Below are 26,062 nucleotides of genomic sequence, written 5' to 3' on the forward strand. Positions count from 1 at the left end.
GGGTCGAGCTCTGACCTTGGGCACCCACCCCCGCCACCGTCCTGAGGACTGCAGACCACCCCATCAGAAACGCTGGGGCTGTTTGCTGAGAACACAGATTCTCAGGCCGAATCGTAGACCTACGGATTCACATTCCTATTCTCTCGTCCGGGCCCAGGAATGTGCATTTAGGCAACTTCCCAATGTCCCAAGACACGCGGACCTTTGCCAACCACAGTCCTTCACTTTACAGATCACATGCTGGTTTCCTATTAGATCTGCTCCTCACAGGGTCCGTTCAACCCAACACTGTCGCCCGGGGAGCTCAGTCAGCAACAGGGCAGGAGGGAAAAACAAGAGCTCTGCCCTTGAGGGGTTCTGTCCGATTCGGGACACGGGTAGTCACAGTGTGTTATCAGAGACCCAGAGAGAGAAGGTGGTGAGGTAGGAGATCTTAGAAGAGGCACTATCCCAGCTGGGTTTTGAAGTGTGTGTAGGAGTTTTCCGGGGAACAGCATGGGCCTCCGTCTCAAAGATGGAACAGTGAGAAAAGCAAACAAGACTGGGGTGGAACGAACTCTCTGGGGGTTGAGGACTGGTTGATGGAGGGTGGAAGATAGGGTGGCCATGAGCTCTCCCTACACCCCCACGTTGGGTCAGGGCCCCTGGCCCGCAGAGGAAGACAGACAGAGGTGCTAGAGGGCATCGGCTCTGAGGTCACAGAGACGGGCTGGCCGGGAGGACCAGGTAGGCTGAGACTTGCGCCCCCTTCCCAGATCACTCTGGTCTAACTGCGGCTGAGGGCACGGGATCCTGGATGGCACCGGCATGTGTGGCCCAACCCTGGTGGCTGGTGTGGCCAACACAGCCTGACCCATCCTGGATTCCACATGGGGGCCGGCCTACGCCCCCAGTGGAGGAGGGAGGCCCTGGCCAGCACAGGACCCTTTGCTGGCCCGACACTGCCACCTGCCTGCCAGCCTCAATACTACAGCCCAGGTGCCCGGCAGAACCCTGTGGGGGGATGCACGAGGCCCACTGCCACTGGGGGAGGGGGGCGGGGGGGCACTCACAATGTCCCCAAGGCTCCACAGAACGTCACCACCAGGCCAGGCTCCAGGCCTCTCTGCTCATCTTGCCTCATGCCACAGGCTGGCAGGAGAAACTCAGGGTGATACGGAGTGTCAGGGAGGCTGGGCAGAGTCCCTGGAGGACTTGGGCCCCTCCCCCAGCCCCATTCCTGGGGCCTCCCAGATACACACCCTGGGGAGGTGGGGTGCCGGCCAGCCCGGGGGACTGGGCAGCAGCAGTGTGGAGCTTGGGCACGGGATGGCAATTTCTGCCTCCAGGGGACCCTGGTTCTCTCTCCTCTGCCCGCCCGAATCCCATGGGGTCTCTGCAGTGCCGAGCGTAAGGCTGGAGTCTGGTGAGGGGCAGAAGTGCCGTGGACCCGCGGCCACCCTTGCTGGCGACACCTCATCAGAGCCCTGCCCGGCGGGTTCGGAACTGAACAAACGCTATCCCCTTGGCCAGACACATCGGCCGGTTAGCAAGCTGGCTGGGCCAGGCTGGGCTCCTCTCTGGGTATTTGGGGGTGTCTGTCCCTGGGGGGGGCCAAGGGGCCAGCATCCCTGGGCCAAGAGCCTGAGGGACAGGGGCAGGGAGGATTCCAGGACCATGACGCCCAGGCTTAGCAGGATGCGCAGAAAGAGCCTACCCTGCGGAAGATCTTGGGAGATTCACTTTTAGTCCTAGACCCCCGTGAGGGGCAGGGTGCCCGCCTCCCGGATTCCTCAGAGCTCCCTAAGGGTCCCAGAGACCCAGGGCCGCCCCCAAGAGCAGACCCCGGACTGGGCACGGCAGCCGGAGGCCTTCCAGCAGTGTGCATCCCCTGGCTGCCGGCTGTCCACACGTCAGGCAGGCTCTCTGCAGAAGGACTCTGCTGACAGAGCCCGAAAGGGACACAAGTCGGTGACCCCTCAGCCCACAAGGGGGGGCCGACCCTGGCTCTGCCGGGCTGCAGGTTCTCGGACTTCTGCTTGCGAAGGGGGTGGGCACGACGTCCACACTCGGGCCAGTGACGTGTGGCAGTGGCTGACAGGTGGCTCTTTGGCTCTTGGCTGCAGGAGGCCCTGAGGCCAGGCCAGAGCGGGGTGGGGGGAGGAGCCCTTACGGGCGAACAGGCAGCGGGCTCCCCCCGAGGGCCCGCCGCACACACCCACACACGTGCAGGGCGGGCAGACAGGACGGTGGGCAGTGAGACCTCCCGAACGCCCTTCCAGAATCAGGCACCCAGCCCGGCAGTGCGGGTTGGGATCTGCCCCCATGACCCAGGACCGGGCGAGAGTCTGGAGGACATGCCACGGGCCAGGGAGGCAGACGAGATGGCCGCGGGGGGATAAGGAGCAGGCGAAGGCCAACAGCCTCTGTCCGTGGCCTGACACCCAGGCCTTGCTCGTCAGGAACACGGGAGGCAAAGCGCGGGGCGCCTTTTGGGGACACCTTCCGCCAAAGCTGCAAGCGGCTGCAGCTTGGTGGCTGTTTCAAGACCCGGGCAGGTGAGGCTTGTTCTCCCTTTTGCCTCGTAGTCAAAGAAAAGTGTGACGGCCGAGGGTCTGTTTCTGAGCACGACGTCGGCAAGAACGGAGTGAAAAGCACTCAGCGGTGACGAACTGACGGTGACCATCTTGAACACAACTGCGGTGCCCTCCCCGTGGGTGTGAGGGCGGGAACCCCCCCCCCAAGGTGTGCAGACTCGATACCGTCTGCTCAAGGTATGAATGTCCGATGCTCTCAGCACGGGCGCGACTGTTCAAGCCCCTCATGGTGACATTCTTACCGTGGACGGAAATACTCACCTGCAGAGGGGACGCGTCTGGTGCGCTGCGGGGGGTGTTTCCTTACCCCTCCAGGGTTACACTCCCGCTGTCCCCCGAGGCCCCACGCGCCCGCCCTCCTGGCTGCCCAGGCCAAGGGAGAGAAGAAGCCTTTGTAACTTGAGTATAATTTGCTTTTTAATGAGAACAACGTGTGTAAATGACAGAACGCCACCGCCGTGCGCGGATGGCGGCCACAGAACACCCATCAAATTCATTCTGCCCAAGGAAGGGGGGGAGGGTGCAGGGGCGCTCACCCCCCGCCCCCCTCAGTCCTGCGGACGATGGGGTCACTGGCTGGCGGCCTGCACACGCCTCTTGAACGGGAAGCAGAGATCGAAAGCACAGCAGCAATAATACTGGGTAAAGTCCTTCCTTGCGTAAAACATCTGAATTAATTCATTGAAGGTATCAAAAATATACCCTGTAAACCAATACATCATTTACACCTGCCTTTCCTTCCCACCGCTGCGGCAACGCCGTGTGAGACTAACAGTCCAGTTCCGTGGAGCGTCCGCTCGCCCCAGACCGCACCTGGCCCTTTCGCCCGCCCATCCGGCCCAACTGGGTCTCCCGCAGTCTCGCTGACCGGGGCAGTCCGTGGAGACCGGGACGAGAGCGCTGGGGGCTGGACAGGGTCCGTGTCCGTCTGTCCAGAGCGAGAAGCGGAATGGGGACGGAGGGAGGGTGCGGGGGCTGCTAGCTCAGTTTAGACTTTGGTTCCAAATGTGTTAAGGGGGGAGGCAGTGGCGTGGGAGGTGCGTGGTCATCCTGCTTTGGGTCCCTGGCCGCCCCGGCTGCGTGCGTGTGGCCACCACACGCCGCTGCGCCCCCTCCCCGGCCCCTCCCCTCCCGAGCACCAGGTAAACATCCCCTGAGTAAGGTCACTGCACAGGACCAGCCCGGGGCGGGAGTCGTAGTTAAGGCTTTAGACAGGCAAGGATGCCGGCTCTGGACGGACGGACTGATGGGCGCGCAGGCAGACTCAGGGGCTCCTTCCTCAGTGGGGGGAGTCGGCGGCTGCCCCGCTCCTTGCCCGGCTGCTCTGGCCACTTGCTGGGCCCCGGCGCCGCCCCCCACCCCGTTCTGACAGTCACTCGCTGTCGGAGAGCGTCTCATACTGCGAGCACAGCAGCGGCTTGGGCTCCTCGTCCCAGGCATGGTGGGGGCCAGCAAGGGGCCCGCTGCCCGCGGGGAGGCCGGGTGGGGGTGGGGAGGCCATGACACCCGCCTGCAGCCGCATGATCAGGGGGTTGTAGGGAAATGGTGTGGAACCTGCCGGAGTGACCAGGAGAGACCGTCAGGAGGCCCCCGTGAGCTGGGGACCCCCCCACGGGCCCACCTACCTACCACACTGGGGACTGGGCCTTGCCCGCCACACACATCCCCCCCCCGCCCCCCGTCTGGCCACTGTCCCAACCCAACCCCTCCTAACTCCTGTGAGGTTCCTCAAAACCGCTTCTTTCCCCTCAGCGGTATGTCGTGCCCTGGCCACCTGGGGCCTAGGCCAGTGGGGGCCTCTTGGCCATTTCTGCCCTTGCCCCGCTCGGCCCAGCGCTCTCCTGAACCTACATCAGATCAGGCATGTTCCCACTTACAACCCTCCAGTGGCCCCTCGCGCTCACCAAGAAAACCTGGCTCCCTGCGACCCGCCAAGCCTGGGGGATCAGCCCCCCTTCACTTCCTGAACCCTCCCCTTCTTCTCTGGGACCAGAGGCCAGCTTCCCTGGATGGCCCTAGGCACACCCTTTGTCCCCACCTGGGCCCCTTGGCAGTTTTCTTAGAAGAGGCCAGACCAGGCACTCTGCACACAGTAGGTGCTCGGGCACCCCGCCCCCCTCGACTCCCGACGACCCGTGCACCCGGTGGGCTGACAGCCAGCAGGCCCACGCACTCCCCACTCCCCGATGCCCACCTGCGGACGACGGCCGGTCCTCCCACACGCGGTTGGTGAGTGGGGTCCGGCGGTTGCAGTCCCCCTCCGAGTGCACCGAGGAGACCGAGGGTGGCCGGTCCCCAGACGCCAGGCCTGGGGCCGGGGACTTGGCTTTTCGGCTGCTGGGTCTGCCAGAGACTTTGGCCTTCCCGCCACCACCTGCAGGGGGGCACACAGGGAAGGGCCACGTTGGACTGTGAAGACGGCTCTCACCTGGTGAGGGTGGGGGTGGGTGAGGCCCTGGCTGCTTGCCTCTCGGGCCACCACGGAGGGGGAGGACAGCAGTTTGACCCCGCGGGATGCCGAGGAGATCGACCAGATGGGACAGATCCAGCCCTGGGCCCGAACCTAGAGGTGGGTTTCTACTAGGGGAGTGAGTTGAACTATTTTCAAAGGCCCCTCAGGCTGCCCTGAGGCCCACCTAACCCACCCAGTGGCTGATACCCCGAGCATGAAGCCTCAGGCCTCTGGCTTGACCCTGACCATCGCCCCCAGGACTGTGCCGGGGCTGGGAAGGCTGTAGGCCCTCTGCAGAGAAGCCGGGACCCTTGAGGCCAGGCCTGGGCCCCCACTAAGTCCAGAAACCTCCTGGAACCAGACTGTCTAGGTCAGACAAATGGGCCCGAGGTCTCCTTGCTCAGATACGCAGTCTTGATCGGGGACCTGGGGCAGAGGGGGAGCCGGCCCCTCTGCTTTCCCTGACTCATCTGAGTTTGGGGCTGGCACATTGACACGGGTGCCCACCCCATCAGGTCCCAGGCCAGCCAAGGTCACACACAATGGCCCCAGCAAATGTTGGACCCACGGGCCTGGCTGTCAGGAGGGGTCACCCTGATCCACACAGAGATGGGTCCTTGCTCTAGCCTGATCTCCTCTAAGGAGATACAAAACGGGCCCGGACGTGGGCATCCTGGGGACCTGTGTCCAGCAGGGGAGGAAGGCAGGGCAGGGCTCGGACAGCAGTGAGTGTTTTTAGAAAAGCAGCAGCTCCTCTGGACCTAGTGGGCAAGGGGAGGGCCGGGGCTGTGCCCGCCCAGATGGGGATTAGCCAACTCCAGACCCACGTCAAACACGCACAAAAATAAAGTCACAAGCTCCAAAGCTGGAGGGGGTTGGTCAGAGGAACGCGGAGGCACAAGATTAAGGACACCGGGATGGGGACAGACGGGGCGGGTGGGGCTGGAGGACCGAGGCGGGGGAGGCCTGCAGACCTGGCGAGGTGAGTGCGTGTTCGCTCCTTCCGTCAGCAGCGGTTATGGGTATAGCAGCGGGCAGGCTGGCACTGGCATTCAGAGGGTTAAAAGCATTGGCGCTGAGCGGGGGCTCCTCCCACTGATCATATTTACCCATGAGCGCCTTTCTAATAATGGCCTCCAGCCCCATGTTGGTGCTGGCATGCTCCTGCACCGCCTGGCTTCTGCAGGTCATGAGGCCTGGGAGAGAGACACACACAGGGGCCAGGAGGGGCCGGAGGGACAACGGAGAGAGGGAGAGAGAAGCAGGGGGGGGGGGAGGGAGGAGAAGAGAGAATACACAGTGAGCACATTTTGGCAAAGCAACATGTTTCTTCATTTCCCTGTCCCCCCTTATTTTCCTGCAGCTTGGTGATGGGGTGGGGCCCCCCCCGGACTCGGGCCCTGGGGTTTGGGGGGATTGGGAGGCGAGATGACCACCCCCCAGTCTCTCTCCTACTCTGCCCTCTGGGAAATCAGAAGCCCCTTTGCCCCCCTCCCCCCCAAAATCCCAGCTGGGGCTGCTTCTCTTTTAAAATTCCAAGTGGCCTTGAAAAGGGAGTCAGGGAAGGTGTGTGCTTGCGTGTGCTTGCGTATGCGTGCGTGCGTCAGGGGCCGAAGTCAGAGGGGGGCGCCCTGTCCGGGCAGACATAGCTGGGAAACCAGGTCAAGCCAGAGCTTGGTACTGGGTGTGGGGGAGTCCACCCTGGGTCCCCGGGGCTGGTGGGGGCTGAGGAAGAGACTCTGGGAGGGAAGGTGACCCCCTCGAGGTCTGGGACCCTCAGTGCCCGCAGCCCCCCCTGCCCCCCAGCCCCCACCCCGCGCTGGGCCTAACTCTCCTCCCCCAGCCTCTCCCCTGCCTGCCCGGGAGCCACGAGGAGAGAGAGGTGCAGAGACGGACGGTGGAGGGGGGATCGTAGCCATGCGGTTACTGTGCGTGCGGGGGACAGGGCAGAGCTGGAGACACTCGCATGACCGCCCCGAGCCCGGCCACCTCGTCACCAAGTGGTCCCATCAGCAAACTGGTCCCCCGCAGACCCCCGCAGACGCCCGCAGTCCCCCGCAGACCCCCACAGACGCCCGCAGTCCCCCGCAGACCCCCGCAGACCCCCGCTACGTTGTAGCCGCACGGATCCGGCCTTTTTCATTCACCGGGTGTTCTGTCCCTTTGTTTCCTCGGGGCTTGTTCTGGGGACTTTCACAAACCCCGGGGACGTATCTCTTCTCCGAATTTTTGCTACGCCAGACTTTGCCCACGAAGCTCAAGCCCCCTCTGCCTGTTGTCCTTGGGCAACGTCTGCATGGATTTTAAAACTGGCACTCCGGCGAAGCGCATGGATAGCAGGCGGCCGGCGGGCGCGGCTTTCTGCCCCCCAGCTCGCCCGTGAACTACACGGACTCGCAGCCGCTCTGAGAATCTCGCTCCCGGCAACCATTTGCTCCCTGCATTTTGTTTTTCTTTTCTTCCTTTAGCTTCAAACTTGGTCACAGCCAGGGACACACTCTCTCCACCTTTTTGGCTGTGTCTTGGCCACATTTCACCGGCACTTCAAAAAAATAAATAGATAAAAGAGGGAAAAAAAAAGGTACTCGTGATGCTCCACACTAAGAAAACAGTGCAGAGTGAAAAAGATGATGTGACGGGCACAGGCCGCGGCGGTTTCTTGGTAGATCAGCATCTAGCAATCCCAGATGTTCCTGAGCCTTCCACCCAAGGTCACAGTGGGCGATCGGACGGTGCCGGGCAGGAAGGAAGCTTGACTACCTCCAGTTACAAAGGCAAAGTCTGACGGGGGGCTGAGCAGCAGAAACCGGGGCCTGTGGACACTCCGTGTACATGCTAAACTGCTTACAGAGAAGTCGAATAGGATTCACACAGAAGTCTTAGCACAGATCTTCATCGCAGCACTGCATGAATTTCTATGGACCTAGGTGCCTATGAGTCCACTGCCTGTGTTAAGAACTGCAAAGTTCCGGAAACCTTCACTTCTAACCATCTCGTTGGTTCGACCAAATTGTCTCCTCCCTATTGTCCGAGGCTCAGCGATGGCCCCTGGATCTAGTGTCTGGGTAGACAGGCGAGCCCCGGTCGAGACCCCCACCTGGAGGCCCTGATGACCCTTTGATAAAATCCAATGGTTGTCTTTTGCTCACCACGTTCCCAGGGCTCGAGGCCCCTCTGATGGCCCCCGGGAAGGCGAGCCCATCTGCCCTCAGCTCCACTGGCCTCAGACACCCCACTGAAGGCTCAGGGCACAGAGGACACAGCCCTGCAAACAACCCTGGGACCTCCACCGCACCAGACAGGGTCTGCCCACGGAGGCACCAGTCCCATCTCTGCTCTGCTCAGTCTCTTCGCGCCAGACTTCGGAAGGCGAGTCCCTAAAGCCCCACCCCGGTCTTTCCATGCAGCAGCAGAAACACACAGTGTGGCCCCTACCAGCAACTGGGGACCCAACCCCGAGGGTCCCCCAAATCCCAAAAACCACAGCAGGCTCAAGTTTTAGTTTAAAAATGCATGTGAGTTTTCACCCATCTCTGTAATACATCTTCGTTGCTCCCCCAGCTGGTTCGAATTTTTGAGTAAAATGGGTGTTCTCTCTATAGAAGCGCTCACGTGGACCCTGAGCGAAGCCCATGCACACCAAGCACACGCCCATGCTCCCCGTCCACACTCAGACCTCCACCTGAGGCCCCGGCAGAGAGCTGGTGTTTCCAGATAGTTGTGTGTGCCCCTAATTCTGTACTAAACACACCAAGAGGCCTTGACATGTAATTCTAATGCCGACTCTTTGCAAAGCTTCACCAGCCTTTTGTGCGAGTCTGTGTCCCCACTGCTGGGTTTGCGGAGTCCAGAGGGCAGGACACATTTGAACTAAGCCAGGCCTCCCGTTCACGTGACTATGGCTGGGGTGAGGGCCCCAGTGACCTCCCAGGCCACGCTCCCTGAGACTCCTTCCAGATCCCACACACCAGCCTAACCTCCCCAGCGTGCAGCTCACATGGGGGATGGGGGAGCGGGGAGGGGGCTGGTGGCCGTGGTGCCCAGGCTGGACCGTTACCTGCTCCGGTGATGGCAGGCATGTTGAAGATCTCCGTCCCGGGCTGGCCGATATCTGGAGGGGCAGGTGACAAGATGGGTAAGGCCTAGGGGCCCACAGGTCCTAGGAAGTCACCAGGCAACCCCCCCACCCAACCTCTGTCTGGTCTAGGCAAGGTGCTTCAGTGCACACAGATTCAGCAGGGCTGGACAGTCTGCATCTCTAACCAGCTTGCTGGGGCTGCCAACCTGCTGGCCCATGGACCGCACTTGGCAAGGCTCTGGAGCGACCAGCCCAGGCCAGGGACTATCTGCAAGGTTGCTGCTCCAGCCCCAGAAAGTTTCCGAAAAGCCTCTGCGATGCCCCCAGACTCCCCCCAGCTGAGTCCCGGCCGGGGACTGTGGCAGGTTCTTCCTGTGCTATGTATGATCTGCTGTGTGCCAGGCGCTGTGCTAAGGGTGGGGGAGCAAAGTTAGGATTTACATCCAGGAGCCACATACATGGGGGGAAAAAATCACAAATACGATGAGCACTGTGAGCTAGGAACATACAGGCTCTTGGGTGGGCAGGACCCCAGTCCCTGGTACCCAGTATGGGGTTTTGCACAGAGCCACTCATGCAAGCATTCACCGTGTGCCCACTATGTGCCTAGCACCGCATCCTGTACCAGCCAGCAGCGACAGCAAAGGGACAGCCCTCCCGGGGCTCCCTGAACACGGGGGGGATGGGCCAGGGGGAGAGATGGTCGGCAGGCCCACCTAGCTTTAGAAAGTACCCTGTGGGTTCTAGCGCCGTGCTGGCTCCCAGCCCCATAGGGGCCCCTGCTTCCCGGGGCAGGGGGTGTGCTTACTATACTCTGGCTCATTCCGGTTGTGGGTGTTCAGCTTTTTGTTGATCTCCTGTTTCTTGGATTTGACCATGGCGGAGTTGCTCTCGGTCAGTTTGCTGAAGAAAGCCGGTGGCTGACTGGTGTTGCCTGGAGACTTAGAGCCCATCCTGCTGCGAAGATCAGATACCCCAGGTCAGTTTGCTCAGTGCTGAGCTTGCACACCTTCGACAATGGGGCACTCATTACCTGACCTGCCTTAGAAATTCAGAACCAAGCTTCTCGTACCCCTCGCCTACATCCTTCATCTCTCAGGGACCACGTCTCCTTCAACCTCCTCTGTAGTTCACCTATCCTTGGGCTCAGGCTGTCTCTGGAGAGCCCCAGCTGCTCTGATGGGTCATCCTCATCTACGTGCAATAACCCAGCCCCTTGAAAGGGGCCTCAGGAACTGGACATGCACTCAGACCACATCTTTTCCCCAGGCCCACAGACCTGGCTTTTTTCTCTGTCTCCATCTACCTGATCGATCGGTCAAGCACATTTAGCTCATTATTTCTCAGGTCCTCAGCAAGTGCCGGCAGTAGGGGCCTGGCCCAAGACAAGACACCCCAGTCCAAGGCATGGGAAGCTGCCAGAGGTCTCTCAAGCTGGGACATCTGCTTAGCAGGCCTGAGAGATCTCAGTCACACACTAAAGCCCTTGTCAAGCCCCAACTGCACAGCGGGGGACCGAGGCCACGAGTGGGCAAAGGGGCCGAGTCTTGAGCATCCTGGGGGCAGGGTGGGATGCCACGGAGGTACCTGGGCTCTGCCTGCTCCCCGTCCCGGTACAGCAGTGGGTACATGGCGCTTCGGGGATGCCCAGGCTCTGCCATGCCCTCCGGTGGGGACACGGGTTCGATAGCATCCTCACTGCTGCCCAGGGCTGACGTCTTGCTTGGCTCTGGAGACCTGAGCGGAGAGAGGGTCCCCACTGTGGTCAGAGTTCAGCGCTCTCTCCTCTGCAATGACGCAGGGATTCCACTCCCCTCCCCACCCTGCCCTGCTCTACATCAGAGCTCAGCCACGCTTTCTACAGAGGGCCGGAGGGCTGCTATTCCAGGCTTTGGGCGTCATGTGTGGTCTCCGCTGTCGTTTCTTCTTTTAGGACCTTTAGCTCCTGAACTGTGGGCTGGATTTGGCCCGCGGCTGGTAGCTGACCCCTGCTGTCCCCCATGCCAGGGACCCCACTGTCCCCCTAAAGACGTCCTGTTGTCTTCCTGCCCTCGTGCCTCGTGCGGCGCCCCCCTCGAGCTGGGGGCCTCCCCCAACCCCAGGGCTCCTGGGGGGACCCAGAAGTGAGTGTGTGTGTTATCTGCAGGGAGGCTGAGCAACACAGCTCTGGCTCGAATCCCCGCTATGCCACTTGCTGGCTGCGTCCCTGGAGGTAAGTGAACTCAGTTCTCCGGACCTCAGTTCCTTCATCGGTGACACGGGGACAGCACTGACCGCCCTTGCTGGGCTCGCGCGGAGAATCCCGGTTAACATGTGGGAAGTACTTAGCTTGGTGTCTGGAGCCCACAGAGTGTGAGGCACCCATCAGCTATCACCCACCAGCGCTGTGGCCTTGAGCAAACGCCTCCATCCCCTTGAGCCTCAGTTTCTCATCTGTGCCACAAGAGCAGGTGGCCCTTGCGCTTGCTCAGCCCTCCCACAGCAGCCATCTGACGAAGGCCTCCGAGCAGCTGAACGGCAAGGTCACCCCGCCCCCAACACTTACCTCTTGCCCCCTTCACTGTGGGGCGAGCCACGAGCCGGGGCGCCGTGGTCCGGGGGCGGGAGGTAGAGGTCGCTGGGTGGGCGGCGGAGGTCCAGGACAGGGCAGCTGGCTCCAGGGAAGGAGTAGAGGGGGGCAGGGAGGGGCGCGCTGAGCTGCTGTGGGTGGTGGCGAGTGTAATCCTGCGTGATGACCTCCTGCAGGCCAAAGGTCAGGGCAGAAGTACAGAGTTAGGCCACAGCCATCCCACCAGAACCTTCTTGAGTGGACAAAGGCTAGGCTGAGCTTTGGGGATAGAACTGGGCCTGGCTCTTGGCTTCCCGGGTGCTTCAGGCCTGCCTACAGCAGCCTCAGCGTCCCTGTGTGCGCAGGGCGGTGGGCCTGGCCCGAGGTCTCCAAGCGGTAGCCCCTGGATGGGTCAGATTCCACCAGCCAGTGTACATGAGATGTGGATCGTGGACCCATGCTCCCCGGGCTCCATCAGCTGATGAGGGGGCGGTGACCATGCCTGAGTTTGAGACTCTGGGGCCCCTGGCATGGCTTGCCCTTGCCAACCCCTACATCCCAGGTCTGGGCCACCAGGACTCAGTTTATCCTGAGAACCAAGAGGCTGCGTGTGACCCTCCCCCTCCCTTCCCCGGGACCGCCTCCCGGCCCAGGTTCAAAGGTGATGAGGAGGGGGCAGAGAAGGGGTAGTTACACTGATGTGCTGTGCCAGGGTGACCACCCTCTGGTGACCTTTGACCCCTGGGGTGGTCTGGAGCAGCGGGCTAGACGAGGACTGGCTCTCGGGCAGCGGCCGCAGGTGTGGGAGGTGGGCAGCCTCTCCGCCCAGCTTGCCGGGGCCTGCGGGCAGAGCAGAGCGGGTCAGCTGTGGGGGTCGGGGGGCTGAGGCATGGGCCTGGCTGGGGGGCTGTCCCTGAATCCCAGCTCTGCCCTCTGAACTGGGGGGTCGGGGCCCATCCCCCCCCCCCACCTCTGGCTGCCTCGGTTTTCCTACCTGTACAGTGGGGCGCCGATGATCCTTCTCTCATGGTAAGTGTGGTGGTAAGCTGTGGTAAGTGGGGTGCATGGGGGTACAGGGGCAGGGTGGGGACCTACCTGGCTGCTTGTGCCGCAGGTCCCCCTCCAGGTGGCTTTTGTCCAGCTCCTCAAGGTGCTTGGGGAGCCCCTTGTCGTGGGTCAGGCTGGGCGAGCTCACGGGGCTGACGGGCTCCACCCCATCAGGGCTGTAGCTGCCACCGTGGTAACCTGCAGTGGGCAAGGCCCCGGGTCAGGCCAGCGCCAGGACCCGGGGCTGCGGCTGCCCCTCCCAGCCCGCCCTCCCTTGCTGGCTGGGGCCCCCCAGGCCGGAGGGGGGCTGTGGGCAGATGGAGAGAGGGAGCGAGCCAGAACAGGGGCTGCTGGCCGGCCAGGGGTGGGGGTGCATCGAGAAAGGAGAGAGATGGAACAGTGAAGAAAGTGCCAGGTGGAGGAGAAACACAGTTGGACAAACAGGCAGACAGGCCAGAAGATGGAGACAGACCTAGGGACAGTGAGAAACACAGACCCACCCAGATGGTGGGGGCCGGGGGGGGGAAGACGAGTCTCTAGGGAAGGGGAGGCAGGAGTGAAAGCAGTGGGGGCTGTGGCAGGGAGTGATACTCAGGTCCCAGGACCCCGCCTGGGCCAGTCCCTATCGCCCCCGGTCCAGCAAACAGGAGCCCAGAGCAGGGGCCAGAGATAGGAGGCAGGGAGCAGAGGACTCTCCTCCCAGCGGATGCTGGGCAGCAGGTCAGCAAGGGGGGCATGGGGTCAGGGCACCCCAAGACTCCCTCACAACCCAGGCAGCAGGGGTCGGCTCCTCCTGGAGAGTCGGGTGCTTCCCGCCTCTGCCTGTCTTCTCCCAGACAGTCTGCCTCGGTGGGCGTCCTCCAAACCAGACTCACCCACACGGCAGCAGGGGTCACCCCACTCCCTGCTCCCCAAACACAGGCGCAAAGGTTGGGAGATGGGAGGCGCAGTTGAAGTCAAAATCACAGATCCATTCATTAAAGGAAAAAAAGCAAAAATCCAAAAAAAAAAAAAAAAATCATGATAAAACAATGTGCAAATGATGAGGTGCCCCCATATCGGGGGTGGGGGTGGGGGTGGGCAGCAGCTTGAGGGATAAACCATCAGAGCGTGCAATCGACGAGGACGAGTTTAAAAAAACAAAATACCAAAACCAACAAAAAATGGGGGGAAAAATAAAAAGCAGAGATCTGAAAATATCTTTAGGCCACAAGACGGGTTGGGTGGGCGGCGGGGCCAGAAGTCTTACCATCGGGAGGGGAGTCGTTGGCCAGCGAACCTCCTTCTCGCGGCCCTTTATCGTGAGCAATTTGACGCATGATTATCGCGTCTATGAAGGTGGCCGCTGTCAGGGTGGTCTTACCCAGAGAACGGAGCTCCAGTTCCTGGATGGAAAAGGGTTTACTTTGAGTCTTTTCCCGGTGCAGGTCCGCGGCCGAGGCGGGCGGCGCAGGCTGGTCCGGGCTGGTGTGGTGGGGTGCGAGGCTCTTTGCTGGGGTGCGGGCGATGGCCGTGTGGCTGGAGCCGGGGGGCACCAGGGGCCGTGGCTCGGAGCCCTTGCTGGGAGAGGAGGCGGGCTCCAGCCCCGTGCGGGCCGGGGGCTTGGCAAGGAAGGCGTGGCTGGCGTCTGCACGGGGCCGCTCAGGCCGGGCGACCCTCGGGGCCTCCTTGGGCAGCAAGACGGGCTCCATGAGGGTGGGGTAGACCCCGTCGAGGGTGCCGCCCAGCGGGCAGTGGGTGGTGGGTGGGAATGTGGCGGCCGGGCGGACAGGCGAGGAGGTGGAGGTGGACCTGGGGGAGGAGAGAAGGCGGGTCAAGGGACTGCGGAAACCATCGCGGGGGGAGGGGGGCACGGGCCCAGGAGGCCGAGGCGGGGCCACTCCCCTCACACTTCAGCACCCCGATGGATCTGCACTGCCCTGGAATAAACCCGCCCGCCCGCCCCGGCCTGCGAGGCCCTGCCGTGCACGGCCGTACCAACGGCACGCATTCACCTGCTCGTTTATGCACCAACCCCATCGGTCCCAGACTTTTTACTGAACACCTGCTTTGTGTCAGGCACTATTCCAGAAACTGCTCTAGACGTTGAGGAACATAGCAGCAGACAGACAAAAGCACCTTACGTTCTAGTTGAGCAGACTGTATGCAAGGTGACAGAGCAGGTGCACCCCTGTCAGAGTGTGGCTCTAAAACGAGTCGGGGTGAAGAGAGACTGGAAGCCAACAGGGGTGGCAGGTGAGCCATGGGCTGCTCAGGACATAAGGGAAAAGGAGGAGCCACGCAGACAGTGGGAAGAGCAAAGGCAAAGGCCCCAAGAATGCTCGGGGAACAGGAGATGGGGTACTAGAGGAGAAGACAGCAGGGCCCCCAGCTCTCCCACCCCGGCCACCAGAGGCCACACAGGGCTCCCTGGGATGCCTGCCTGGCCATGTGCTTGGCGTGCTCTCCAGCACTCCGCCCCAGCACTGCTGCTCTTGAGGGTCACATGCCTCTTCCTCCAAGCAGCCTTCCCTGATTGCTGTCTGGTCTAGGCCACAAGATAAGCCCCAGGAGGCAGGGGTTGCATCACGGTGTCCCCCACACCCAGCACAGGTCAGCCAGGAGAAAGGAATGCACAAACGTATACTCTGTGATCTTCACAGAGTAAATATAATTGTCCCTGCGCTTCGCAGATGAGGACACTGGCGCTTGGATGCGAACTGGCCGACTCCAGCCCTCGGGGCCTCTCTGTCAAGCCCAGTGTCTCCATGAGGAAGTGCCCTGCCCTTCACTAACCCTCACTCCAGCTGCCAGTGGGAAAGCCCGACCGCCCCATGACGGTTTCTAATCGGCTCATTGCTGGTGTGGACAAACAGCCGGCCTTCATGCATGAGCAATAACCATGCTCTAAGCAGCCGGGTGCTTCTGCTCGGTGTAACTGCTGTCTATCTGAGTCAGGGAGGACAAAGCCAATGCTTTTGGGAAACAAGGTTGTCATTTTCCCTAATTGGAATTGTGGCTGTGTGGTGAGTATGATTTAGAGCAGCCAAATGGGGGGAGGGTACTTGTATGAACGGAAACTTCACCTTGGAAGAAGCACCTGCCTCCGAAAAGGACCCTGGGCAGGGAGGGGCACCGGGGAAGCTCCCGCCCCCACATCAGGCGCGTCCTCGGCACCTTTACCTTTGATATTCCCACTGTCCGCGTGGCTCCTTCATTCCTTCATTAGGCGCATCCATGCCCTCCATCCATCCATCCACTCACCTCGCCTACCCAGACCCTTCCCCAGCTACCCACTGTCACGTCTACCCACCCACCTACCTGTCCATCCAGCCCAGCCGCTGTCCACACACCACCTACCCACCTACCACCTGTCATCTACGCACTTACCCACTCAGTAATCCATTTGTCTCTCCACCTACCCATCCCTGTAACCCAACCTCCCCTGTCCATCTACCTCCCGAGTACTTGCCCATTCACCCAGCCACCCACCCATCCATTCTCCCTCTCCCCTGTCCCCTCCCTTGTGCCAACCTGGCCCACCTCAGGACCGTGGGTGTGCTGGGCTCCACGGAGGTGATGATGCCCTTCATGCCCGTGTTGTGCAGCACGCTAGGTCTCTGCTGGATGGCATCCTGGCTCCGGGGTGAGATGGGCGAGTGCTGGTGGGAGTGGGAGTGGGAGGCGGGGCGGCCGCCGCTGCCGCCCCCGCCCCCACCCCCACCTCCGCCGCCGCCACTGCTCTGCTCTGTACCTGGTGGGGACAGGCTGCAGCGTCAGGGGAGCAGGCCTCACGTGGCCCGCGAGGACCCCCCAGAGGCCGGGGCAGGGACCTCTGACGCCCTACCGGGTCTCCAGATGGGCGCGTGCTCCACCGTGGTGGTGGCCGTGAGGATGGACTTCTCGCGCTCCCGGTCTCGGTCCCGCTCCCGCTCCCGCTCGGATGCGGAAGTGGCGGAGGGTTTTGTCAAGTGAGTGGGGCCCCCTGGCAACCAAAAGTCCTGCGATTCAGTCCAGCGCTCAGGGTGGGCCTGGACTTGTCCTCTGGGGTGGACAGAGGACAGCCGGCCACCTTCCTCGGACGCCAGGATCCCAAACCCAGGACAGGGGTGAGGGTGTTACCTGGGGAGAGCGGGGAGCTGCTGAGCCGGCTGCTGAAGTGCTGGGGTGCTGTGGGGAGGTAGGCGAGGCGGTCCATGGCGGTGGCGGGCGTGCCTGGTGTTGGGGGCACCAGCACGGGGAGGTGTGGCACTTGGGACAGGTCGATGATGCCTGCCGGAGGAGGTGGGGGTGGGGGTTGCAGGAGGGGCGGGGGGGGCGGGCCACCTGCTGGCTGGACCGCCCCATCAGCTGGAGCGCAGGGCGCCCTCGTGAGCCGGGGCACTCCCTCCTGCTGCTGAGCACCAGCCCCCTCGGGCCCTCTTCGGAACGCCAGACTCTCCCAGTCCCACCTCCCCTTGGCTCCCGAAGCCCAGGAGTGGCTGGGTCCTGCTGCTGGCATCCCTGCGTCACCTTGGCATGCTCTTCCTGCTCTTCCAGCCCCTCACTTCACACAATCAGTTCCCCGTACTCAGTCCTCACCGTCTGAAATACCTAGCATGACTGGTTCTTCCAAATGGACCCTAACTGGGACTCGGTTGTTCCAAAAGTATTTCCAGAGGGTGACTTTAAGGCACTTACAAAGCAACTACAGGCTGTTTGCAAATCAGTGGAACCAGAAATACAAACAGCCTCCTATTTCGATCCTTTTTTTTTTAAATGCCAAGGACCCCATGTACCAAGAGTAGGCAGAGGCCGGTGCGCACCTCCCATGTGTGCATCCAGGATGCACACGGCTACCAGACACACACCCTCACTCAAAGCACACACCACTCTGCACCACCTGCCGGGCCTGTGTGCGCTCAGGGCGGTCACACTGCCCAGACCTCTGAGCGCACCGCACTCCACCACCTCAGCCAGCACCTCAGCCAGCACACCCGTGTCCTTTGCACCATCGAGCGGGCCCCCGGGCAGATGAGGACTAGGGCCGATTCTGGAAGGGGAGGAGGGTCTGCCCACCCACTTGCCAACGAGTGCCCGGCCCCACCCACCTCGAGGGCCGGTGGCGTAGTTGAGTGCCAGTGAGGACTCGCGGGGTGACAGGCCCCTCAGCATGTCTGCTCGCTGGGCCATGGCGGCGGCCGCGTTGTGGTGCATCTGCTGCGAGGTGATGTAATCGTTGATGATTGTCTGGCGGTTCTCCAGCGCTGCCGTGTCAGGGTAGCCACGGATGAGGTACGGTGGGTACAGGTGTGGGTAGGTGGGGTTGGGGGCCAGGTGTCGGGGCAGGTAATAGGCAGCGGCTGCAGGGAGGAGACGGGGAAGGTCAGGCTGCCCCCCACTCCTATACCTGACAGCTTCTTCCCAAAATGCTCCCCACAACACAGAATTGAGGGCCTGGACACAGAAAAACCCTTGCTCCCCAAAACACATGGGGGTACCTTCTACTGATAATGTTCTTCAGATCGAAGTTCCCCCAAACAAAGGGCATCCAAAATGTAGATCACTAAGATACCTATGGGATGCATCCTTCTAAACAGATTTTCAGACCATGTCCATCTGAGGAACACTCAACACTTCAGCCCTCTTTTGATACATTTGCAATTTTAAAAGCACTGGTAAGTTCTGCAGGAAAAGAAAACCACTGAAAAATATTTAACTCCATATGTCCCTCAGACTCCTAAGAGAACCTCTGTTCTAACCTAAACTGTTCACATGATTACTGGGTCTCTCCACCCCAACACCTCAGTTTCCCCATCTAGCAGAGCTTAGTTGATGCCGGAGGCATCCTTGAGCTGACACTGACGACGCCCCTGACCCCCTGCTGTGGGGTTCTATGGGTCCAGGACAATCACCTGCATCAAGAGGGATTCCGCGGGGTATGGAGGCAGGATCGAAGGCCAGTGGGATGTGGCCGCGGTACAGGTCCACACCACTCACGCCCCGAAGCAGGTGCTCGTAGGGCGAGATGGGGTGAGGGTGGTGCTCAGGCACAGCGCTGTGAGGGGACTTGGCAATCTCACGGGGCGTCGACGTCAGCTTTCGGTCCTGGGATGCCTTGCTAGATGAGAGGCTGCCTGTGGGGACAGGCCAGGGGGGTTAGCACTGGACCGCTGTGCCAGGACTGTCACAGCCCCTTACACGGGGACCACCGAGGCCAGGGTTTATGGGAGGCCACCTGAGGATGGGCTGTCTGGGACCTGGGGACCGGGACTCTTCCTCCACCCGTTCCGTTGTCTCAACTCCTGTGTTTTCATTGACTCATTTACTTCTGCGTTTTTGTTCTTTTAAAAAATTCACTCGTTCATGCTCTCATTTGTTCCCTTGTTCATTCATTCATTCAAGCAATCAAAAAATATTTATGGAGGGCGCCTGGGTGGCTCAGGTGGTTAAGCGACTGCCTTCGGCTCAGGTCATGATCCTGGAGTCCCGGGATCGAGTCCCACATCGGGCTCCCTGCTCAGCGGGGAGTCTGCTTCTCCCTCTGACTTTCTCCCCTCTCATGCTGTTTCTCTCTCTCTCTCTCTCAAATAAATAAAATCTTTAAAAAAAAATATTTATGGCGCCTCTACCCCATGCCAAGCACTGCTCTAAGAGCCGGAGCCACCCCAGTGAACAAAACAGGCAGGAAACACGGCCCACGTGGAGCAGACACTTAATGCTGGAGAAAGGTGATAAGCTAGTCTTCAAACGAGAACTTCTGAGTGATAAATGCTCCAGGGAAAATTTAAAACGTGACCAGAACAGTGGGGGAGGGTCCTAAAAGCCTCCCCAAGAATGCGACTTTGCACAGAGACCTGAAGGACAAAAAGAAGTCATTTAGATAATGATCTGAAAGTGGGGGAGGTTTCAGGCAGAGGGAACAGCAGGTGCAAAGGCCCTGAGCAAAGTCAAGGAACAGAGAGGAGGAAGCCGGCTCACTGGGCCAGGGGCGGATAAAGGAACGTGGACAGTGAGATGTGGCGTGGGCAGGGCCGGGTCCCACAGGCTCCCCTGGCCATGGCGAGAAGTCACTAGAAAGATTTAAGCAGAAGAGTGGCATGATCTGATGTGAGCTTTTCAAAGGACAATTCTGGCTGCGTTTGGGGGGGGGTGCAGATTATAGCAGGACAAGAGGGGAGTCGGGGAGGCCAGGTGGGAAATCGTGGTGGTCTGGAGGTGGCAGGGAGGCAAAGATAATTCTGAGTATCGTTTTGGGGCAGAAGCCACGGGTCAGGCAGGTGGAAGGTATGTGGTGGCCCTGCGGGTACCACCGGTTTCCAGCCTAAGCTGAGGGTGGGTGGGGAGGCAGTTTCCTGAGCCGGGGAGTCCACCCAGCGCCCGTCCCCCACCCTGCACCCCACGCACCCTCCTGCAGGCGCGGGGTGGGTTCCCGCGTGGTCACCGGCGAGCCGCGTGGGAGGTGGCCGGCGAAGGGTGCCGCGTGTTCCTCGTAGGTCAGGGGGCTCTGGCGCGGCTTGCCCAGCTCGGGCACAATGACTGGGGCCCCCCGGGTGATGGAGCCCCCCGAGCTGCCGGCTGCCCCCGGCCGGCTCTTCAGGCTCTCCTCGTAGCAGGCACGCTCCAGTGCCCGGGCGTCGGCCATCACGTCCAGCGGGTGCACGGGCGGGAACGTGCGGCCGGGGCTGCCGATGATGGAGCGCACGTCATGCTTTTTGGAGCCGGCAGAGGATGTGCCAGTGTCATACTTGAGCGGGGTGCCCTGGGGAGAAGGGGGAAGCACCGGCTACATAACCGCGGAGCCTCCGTTTCGCAGCCATAAAACAGGAGCGACGTTTCGACATCGCCAGGGGCAGGGGGACAAAGGGCTTTGCTAACCAACCCTAAGATCAGCACACGCGTCACTGCCCTGCCCGCCCCTGTTCTGGCCCCCAGAGCCACCTGGGGGAGGGGGCTGCAGAAGGCGCACAAAGTTCACAGGTCAGCCCTCCCTGGAGCAAGTGGGGGACCCTCTGTTGGCCCCTGCAGCCTCAGCACCCCCACGTGGGGAAAACCTCCCCCCATCAGTCTGTGACCCTCCACAGCCCACTCAATGCCACTCCAGAAAATTCAGCAGCAAAACCCACTTCCACCACCTAGGGCCCAAGGCTCAGAGGTCAGGGCTGAGGTTTGTTTGCTCTCTGGCCAGAAGGGGCAGCTGAAGAAACAGGGGGTCATGGACCAGAGCACAACCCGGCCACCTGGGAGAGGCCCCCGCCCTGTTGACACAGGCTTGGGAGCCCGGGGTAGAGTGGGGCCCTGTGTCTCTAGTGATGGAGCTCGGAGTTTATGCAGGAATGTTTTAATTAGAGCAGGGAAACACCCTGCTTTTAAGAATGCTGTAGAATCAGGCTGGCCTCCCTCTTGGATCCATGGGGAACTCCCGCCCAGAGGCTGAGAGCCAAACCTGGCGCTGGATAACTTCCCCACGGCTTCTCCCAGCACTATGAACCTTGACCCCAGCTGTGATGCCCTCCCGGGATGCCGTCCCCAGTACTGTCCGCCTCGTAGCCAAGCAGCCCCTGGGATGGTTCCCACTCTCCCTCCTCATTCCATCAGGCCACCTCTGACCATGGGAAGGGACAGTGGCCCTTGCACGGTTTCCACTGGCCAGCTTCTCACACAGTTGGAGCTGGTTATGCCCTACCAGGCTGGGGCTTCCTGGGGGGCAGGGGCCGGGGCCGCAGGGGTACAGCCTGCTGGTGGGGGGGAAGGGGACGCCAAGAAGCAAAGATGTTGCAGATTTAGGCACGTCCGGACTTGAGGTTCATAACTGCCATTCGCTTGCTGTGTGACCCTGGGCAAGTCATTTAACGTCTCTGAACCTCCATTTACGCACCAATACAACAAGAACAGTAAGAGAACTACCTCAGAGCGTCGTTGTGGGGGCTAAACAGGGCATGATGCCAAGTGCTCAGGCAGCACCTGGCCCACAACAGAAATCCAATCAGCAGCAGCCGTTTATTTTTATGGTTAGCTCTGGGACTTTGGCAGGCTGCTTGAATTCTCTGTGCTTCAGTTTCTCCATCTGAGCAATGGGGATAATGGGTTTGAGCCTCACAGGGGCGCAAATACAATCAAAGGAGCTCAGTAATGAGCAGCTGTGTCATCCCGGGCAAGGTACCCACAGAGGTGGAGCCTCAGTTTCCCCACTGGTAGAGGCCAGAGCAGCGGCTAACGGCCGCCCCCACAGCATCCTGGCCCAGCCTGCCTGGCTCCAGCGCCGTACCTGCGTGATGGAGCCCTCCTTGAGCGGCCGTGGGGCCAGGGGCAGCTCGGGCGTGCGTCGCAACTCCTCTCGCGGAATCTCATGGATGGAGCGGCCGGCCTCCTTCACCGTGGCCACCAGCCCCTCGTGGGCCGGCTTCAGCTTCAGGGGCCCCAGGGCCTCCAGGGGTCGGGCCTTGTAGGCCTCGGCCAGGTCCCGCGGGGGCGGCGGGGGCGGTGGCGGCGTGCCCTCGCGTTTCAGGAGCTTGGCCTCCCGGCGGAGGTAGTCTTCCTGGGCCTCCACGTAGGACCGCGGAATCCCTGCCAAGGAGGACAGGGTGCTGACCCTCGACTCCACACCCCACCGTGCCCGTTCTAACCTGGGGTCTCCACACACCAGTGATTCCAGAGCCAGACGACCTGGGATCAAGTCCTCACTCGCTGTGGGACCCTGAGCACATGACTGGACCTCCCTGAGCCTCAGTCCCTTCATATATAAAATAGTATTAACTGAAACACCTCACCAAGGCGTGCACATTCGATGAGATGCTGTAGACAGAGAGCATAAAAGGGGCCCATAGGAGCTGGCTCACCACCGAGCAGCCAGGAGAATTTGGGTGGCATGGTAACAACACTGCTAGGAACTGTTAATAAGTGAAAACACCAGTCCCACACCCTAATACGGGAGGAGCACCCGCGTTAGTGGCAAGCCCAGAACAGATGCTCAATAAACAAGGTCTGCAAAGGACAGAGCTGAGGGGCAGTATTCGGCTTTCTCCTTTTGTTTTTCAGTAAGACAGACATGACCTTGCTCTGCATTTCAACCTGCCCCTGTACTGGCCACGCACACGTGTCACACGCCTGTCCCACGGCCGGCACGCACCCCACCCCCGCCCATCGTGACGGCAAACGTCTGCGTGCTGGCTGCGGCCGCTGTGAGGGCAGCGGGGGGCGGGCACCGTGGGGGCGGAGGGCGGGTGGCACCTTGTGTGATGGAGCCTCGGATATGGTGCTGCTCTTTGAGATGGTGGGGGCTGTGTCGCTCAGGCGGGATGGCGCGGCCCATGAGACCTTGGGGGAGGGGCAAGAGCGTCGTGGTTACGTGGGTCCCTCAGCCAGCCTCGGGCAGTGACAGGTGCTGGGGCTGGGGTTAGAGCCAGCCCTCCCAGCATGGGTCCCTTCGGCCGCTGACAGCCGTCCCCACGATGGTGGTGGTGGTGGCGGCCCTGGACCCAACAAGCAGTGTCCCAACACCTGGGCCCTACACTGCCTCTAGATTGGGCCTCAGCAAAACCTAGCCTCAGTTTACCTCTCCGGAAAATCAGGCGAACCATCCCACCACCTCCCTCCAGGGGGCACTGACAAATTCTCCCTCTCTCTCTGCTGCTCTAACCCACTTAGCTGGGAGGCCCCCCCAGAGCAGGTCCTAGGCCCTGGCATTCTGTGTCCGCTGGGGTAGGGAGCCAGGCAGGGCACCCACCTTCAATGCTGGCCGAGGAGATGGCCCTGCTCACGCGGCCCTCCATCATATCATAGGTGCGCTTGGGGGCAGCCGTCTCGTGGGGAGGTCCAGAGCTGCTCCTGCCGTCCTCCTTGGAGCACTGGGACACCGACATGCCACCTGGAAACCAGACCATGCTCGTGGTGAGGGGTGGCGGTCTGGTGCTTAGGGCCCAGTTCCAGCAAGCCCAGCTGAGCCCTCCCGAGGGAACCCATAGCCTGCAGGCCAGCCGGGGCCTCTCTTTCCAGTCTAGGGAATTTAACAGATACCAAGGCTTCCTGCACCCTGAACCCCAACCCGTTGTCAGTAGCTGTTGTGTCTCCGACCACACATGGCCACAGAAGCCTGTGCACAAAGCCCCACGCGGGCGCGGACTTGTGACATGAACATCAGTGCACACGTGTGTGTGAGCAGCAGAGTGGGGACATACAGGCCATGCACAACCATTTGGGTGTGAGTGTGCGCATACACACACAGGCCTGGCCACCGAGAACAAAGGGAGGCCAGGGGCACAAATGGACCCGTGTGTGCCTGTCTGTGTCCATGTGCATACGTGCGTGCACACGTAAGTGCGCTGTAGCAAGTCCACGTGGGGAGAGAAGGGAGGCTGTCCACGGCAGACACGGCCTGGCTGAGCCAGGAGGAACCTCGGGCTGTGCACCCCGGCCCCCCAGACAGGCTGAGGGTCTGAACGCCGGGAGGCAGGCCCTGAGGACAGGAAGGCCTGGCCTTACCCAGCAGGCTAGGGCTCCTCCAGGGGCCCCTCCTCCCCCAGAGCAGCAGAAGTAAGCTCCCCAGGGCCCCAGTCCTGCCCCTCGAGGACAACAGGTTCTCCCCCTCTTGTTACTTCTCCAGGTCTACTCCACAGGCTACAAAGCAGCGGCCTACAGATATACTAGGTTGTGGCTCTAAATTTTTTTTCAAAATTACTGATGTTTAAACGCAGAGATTTCAGATCAAAATAAAAAAATACATATATATGGAGAGATTAGAAGTGTAGCCGAGGGGGTCACACCCATACAGGGCGACAAGAGCCACTTGTCCAGGCTGCCAGGGCGCCCCACCCCCGCTGCCCCCCTAACCACCCGGCCCCAGGAAGCGTGGAGGGATGAGAAGCCCTGGTGCAGACGCCCTCTGCAGACGAGAGCGCGAGACCGGGCGTGGGGACCTGGGCTGAGGTTGTGCCCGTCCTGCCCGTAACGCCTTGACTGCAGGCCCCTCAGCCACGTACCAAGACTGGTGCCCAAGACACAGCCACGAGCCCGTCCCTCAGCTCACGGTACCACCTCCATTTCCCAGGACCGAGGGGGCAGGGGGCATGGGCAGAGGCAGACAAAGAGGAGAAAAGATGTCCGCTCATCAGAAGAGAAGCAATGCAGGGCCCTGCAGGGCCAGCCCCCGAGAGGGGTGCCCACGAGCTGCATTCTGCTCCAGAGCCCTAGGCGCCCAAGGATGCTGGGAAACTCACATCCTGGCTCTGTCCTCCCTTAACTCCCCTCCATGAAGGGCTCCTTGGTTGTGGAACCTGAACCCAGGAGGGGAGATGGGGCGAGAGGTAAGGAGAGGGGGAGGGTCACTCTGGCCGTCACACCCTGGTGGCCACCCGTGGGCTCCCAGTTAGAGCACAGCGTTTGCCGGAAGTGCTGGGCCTCAGTTCCCCCACTAGGCTTCCAGCAGGGCGGGCCAACCCTTCCCTGCTGCTGGCTTACATACTTGCAGGGATACGCAGATCACCGCCCCTCTGGCTGTGCTTCATGCTATCACCCAGCCCTCGCTCCCTGTGCGGCCACCTCCGTGGGCCAAACAGCCCCCTCCCCTGATCCCAAGCCTCCTTTTCTCTCAAGGGGCCATGAGGGTGGCCACAGAGGACCACTGGACTGGCTGTCCCCATACAGCCATAAAATGGGGATAAAATGCTTCACCCGGTTCTTGACCACTCAGGCCGATGGGAGGGGCGCAAACTCCCCAGATCTGTTTTCCACAGACCTCGGGCTGCCTTTTACCCTGACCGTGTTTTTCTGGACCCTCCTCTCTTGACCAACTCCAGAAACACCAAAGCCTGGGGCTCGGTGGACAAGCCATGCCGGAGGAGTGGGTTTCCACGACTCACAGTTCACAGGCGACTTCCTATTTGCATCTCATGTGGGCGTCCTGAGAGCTCTCCTGAGGGGGGCTTCATCCACTGTGCTCCCCCTAAGTACCCCGTGGGTGCATGGCCAGCTTTCCTCCTGGGCCCCCACCAACCCTCCACATAAAGACTCCTTCCTGGGCACTGAAGACTCTGCGGATGGGGAGGAACAAGGCTGCCCCCCCGAGCCCCGCGAGGCTGTTCACAGTAGCACTCACCCTCATAGGACAAGACGTGGCCCTTCTTGCCCTCGTAGATGACGTGGCCCTTGGGCAGGCTGTCCTCCCGGCTGCGGTCCAGGCGACTGGGGCTGTCCTCGCCGATGATCCTGGTGATGGTGCCTTTGTAGAGGACATCAGCCGGAGTGCCCTGGAGGCGCAGAGGGGGTGAGCGCCGGGCAGGCTCTACCCGGGGACCCCCCTGAGCTCACCAGGCATGACGCGGGCATGACCAGCAGACCTACAGCGGGTCCCTCCAGCTCCACACACACACACACACACACACACACACACACACACACACACACAC

The 26,062-nt window shown here is 61.3% G+C and overlaps 1 protein-coding gene across 20 annotated transcripts in view; it reads right to left on the bottom strand.

Annotated features, from left to right (window-relative positions):
- Nucleotides 1–2,975: 2,975 nt before the first annotated feature.
- Nucleotides 2,976–26,062, bottom strand: part of NCOR2 (nuclear receptor corepressor 2) — a 212,240-nt gene continuing 189,153 nt past the window's right edge. For 12 of the 20 annotated variants that reach the window (XM_073881293.1, XM_073881288.1, XM_073881291.1 and 9 more), the window contains 20 exons: nucleotides 25,753–25,903; nucleotides 23,386–23,526; nucleotides 22,890–22,976; nucleotides 21,928–22,226; nucleotides 20,067–20,421; nucleotides 18,575–18,796; nucleotides 17,771–18,022; nucleotides 16,803–16,952; nucleotides 16,528–16,665; nucleotides 16,224–16,434; nucleotides 13,951–14,492; nucleotides 12,750–12,899; nucleotides 12,349–12,494; nucleotides 11,652–11,845; nucleotides 10,694–10,843; nucleotides 9,915–10,063; nucleotides 9,086–9,139; nucleotides 6,003–6,224; nucleotides 4,771–4,950; nucleotides 2,976–4,130 (listed from right to left, as the gene is read on the bottom strand). In XM_073881293.1, the coding sequence (XP_073737394.1) occupies nucleotides 3,949–4,130; nucleotides 4,771–4,950; nucleotides 6,003–6,224; nucleotides 9,086–9,139; nucleotides 9,915–10,063; nucleotides 10,694–10,843; nucleotides 11,652–11,845; nucleotides 12,349–12,494; nucleotides 12,750–12,899; nucleotides 13,951–14,492; nucleotides 16,224–16,434; nucleotides 16,528–16,665; nucleotides 16,803–16,952; nucleotides 17,771–18,022; nucleotides 18,575–18,796; nucleotides 20,067–20,421; nucleotides 21,928–22,226; nucleotides 22,890–22,976; nucleotides 23,386–23,526; nucleotides 25,753–25,903 (3,975 nt within the window). In that variant the 3' untranslated portion in view covers nucleotides 2,976–3,948. The remainder of the gene's footprint in view (nucleotides 4,131–4,770; nucleotides 4,951–6,002; nucleotides 6,225–9,085; nucleotides 9,140–9,914; nucleotides 10,064–10,693; nucleotides 10,844–11,651; nucleotides 11,846–12,348; nucleotides 12,495–12,749; nucleotides 12,900–13,950; nucleotides 14,493–16,223; nucleotides 16,435–16,527; nucleotides 16,666–16,802; nucleotides 16,953–17,770; nucleotides 18,023–18,574; nucleotides 18,797–20,066; nucleotides 20,422–21,927; nucleotides 22,227–22,889; nucleotides 22,977–23,385; nucleotides 23,527–25,752; nucleotides 25,904–26,062) is intronic. The other 8 variants (XM_025889569.2, XM_025889568.2, XM_025889565.2 and 5 more) reach the window with 6 other exon arrangements.

Source organism: Callorhinus ursinus, unplaced genomic scaffold (genome assembly GCF_003265705.2).
Source record: "Callorhinus ursinus isolate GAN/ISIS: 27379988/994484 unplaced genomic scaffold, GSC_fseal_2.0 scaffold41, whole genome shotgun sequence".
In the NCBI taxonomy this organism is placed as follows: Eukaryota; Metazoa; Chordata; class Mammalia; order Carnivora; family Otariidae; genus Callorhinus; species Callorhinus ursinus.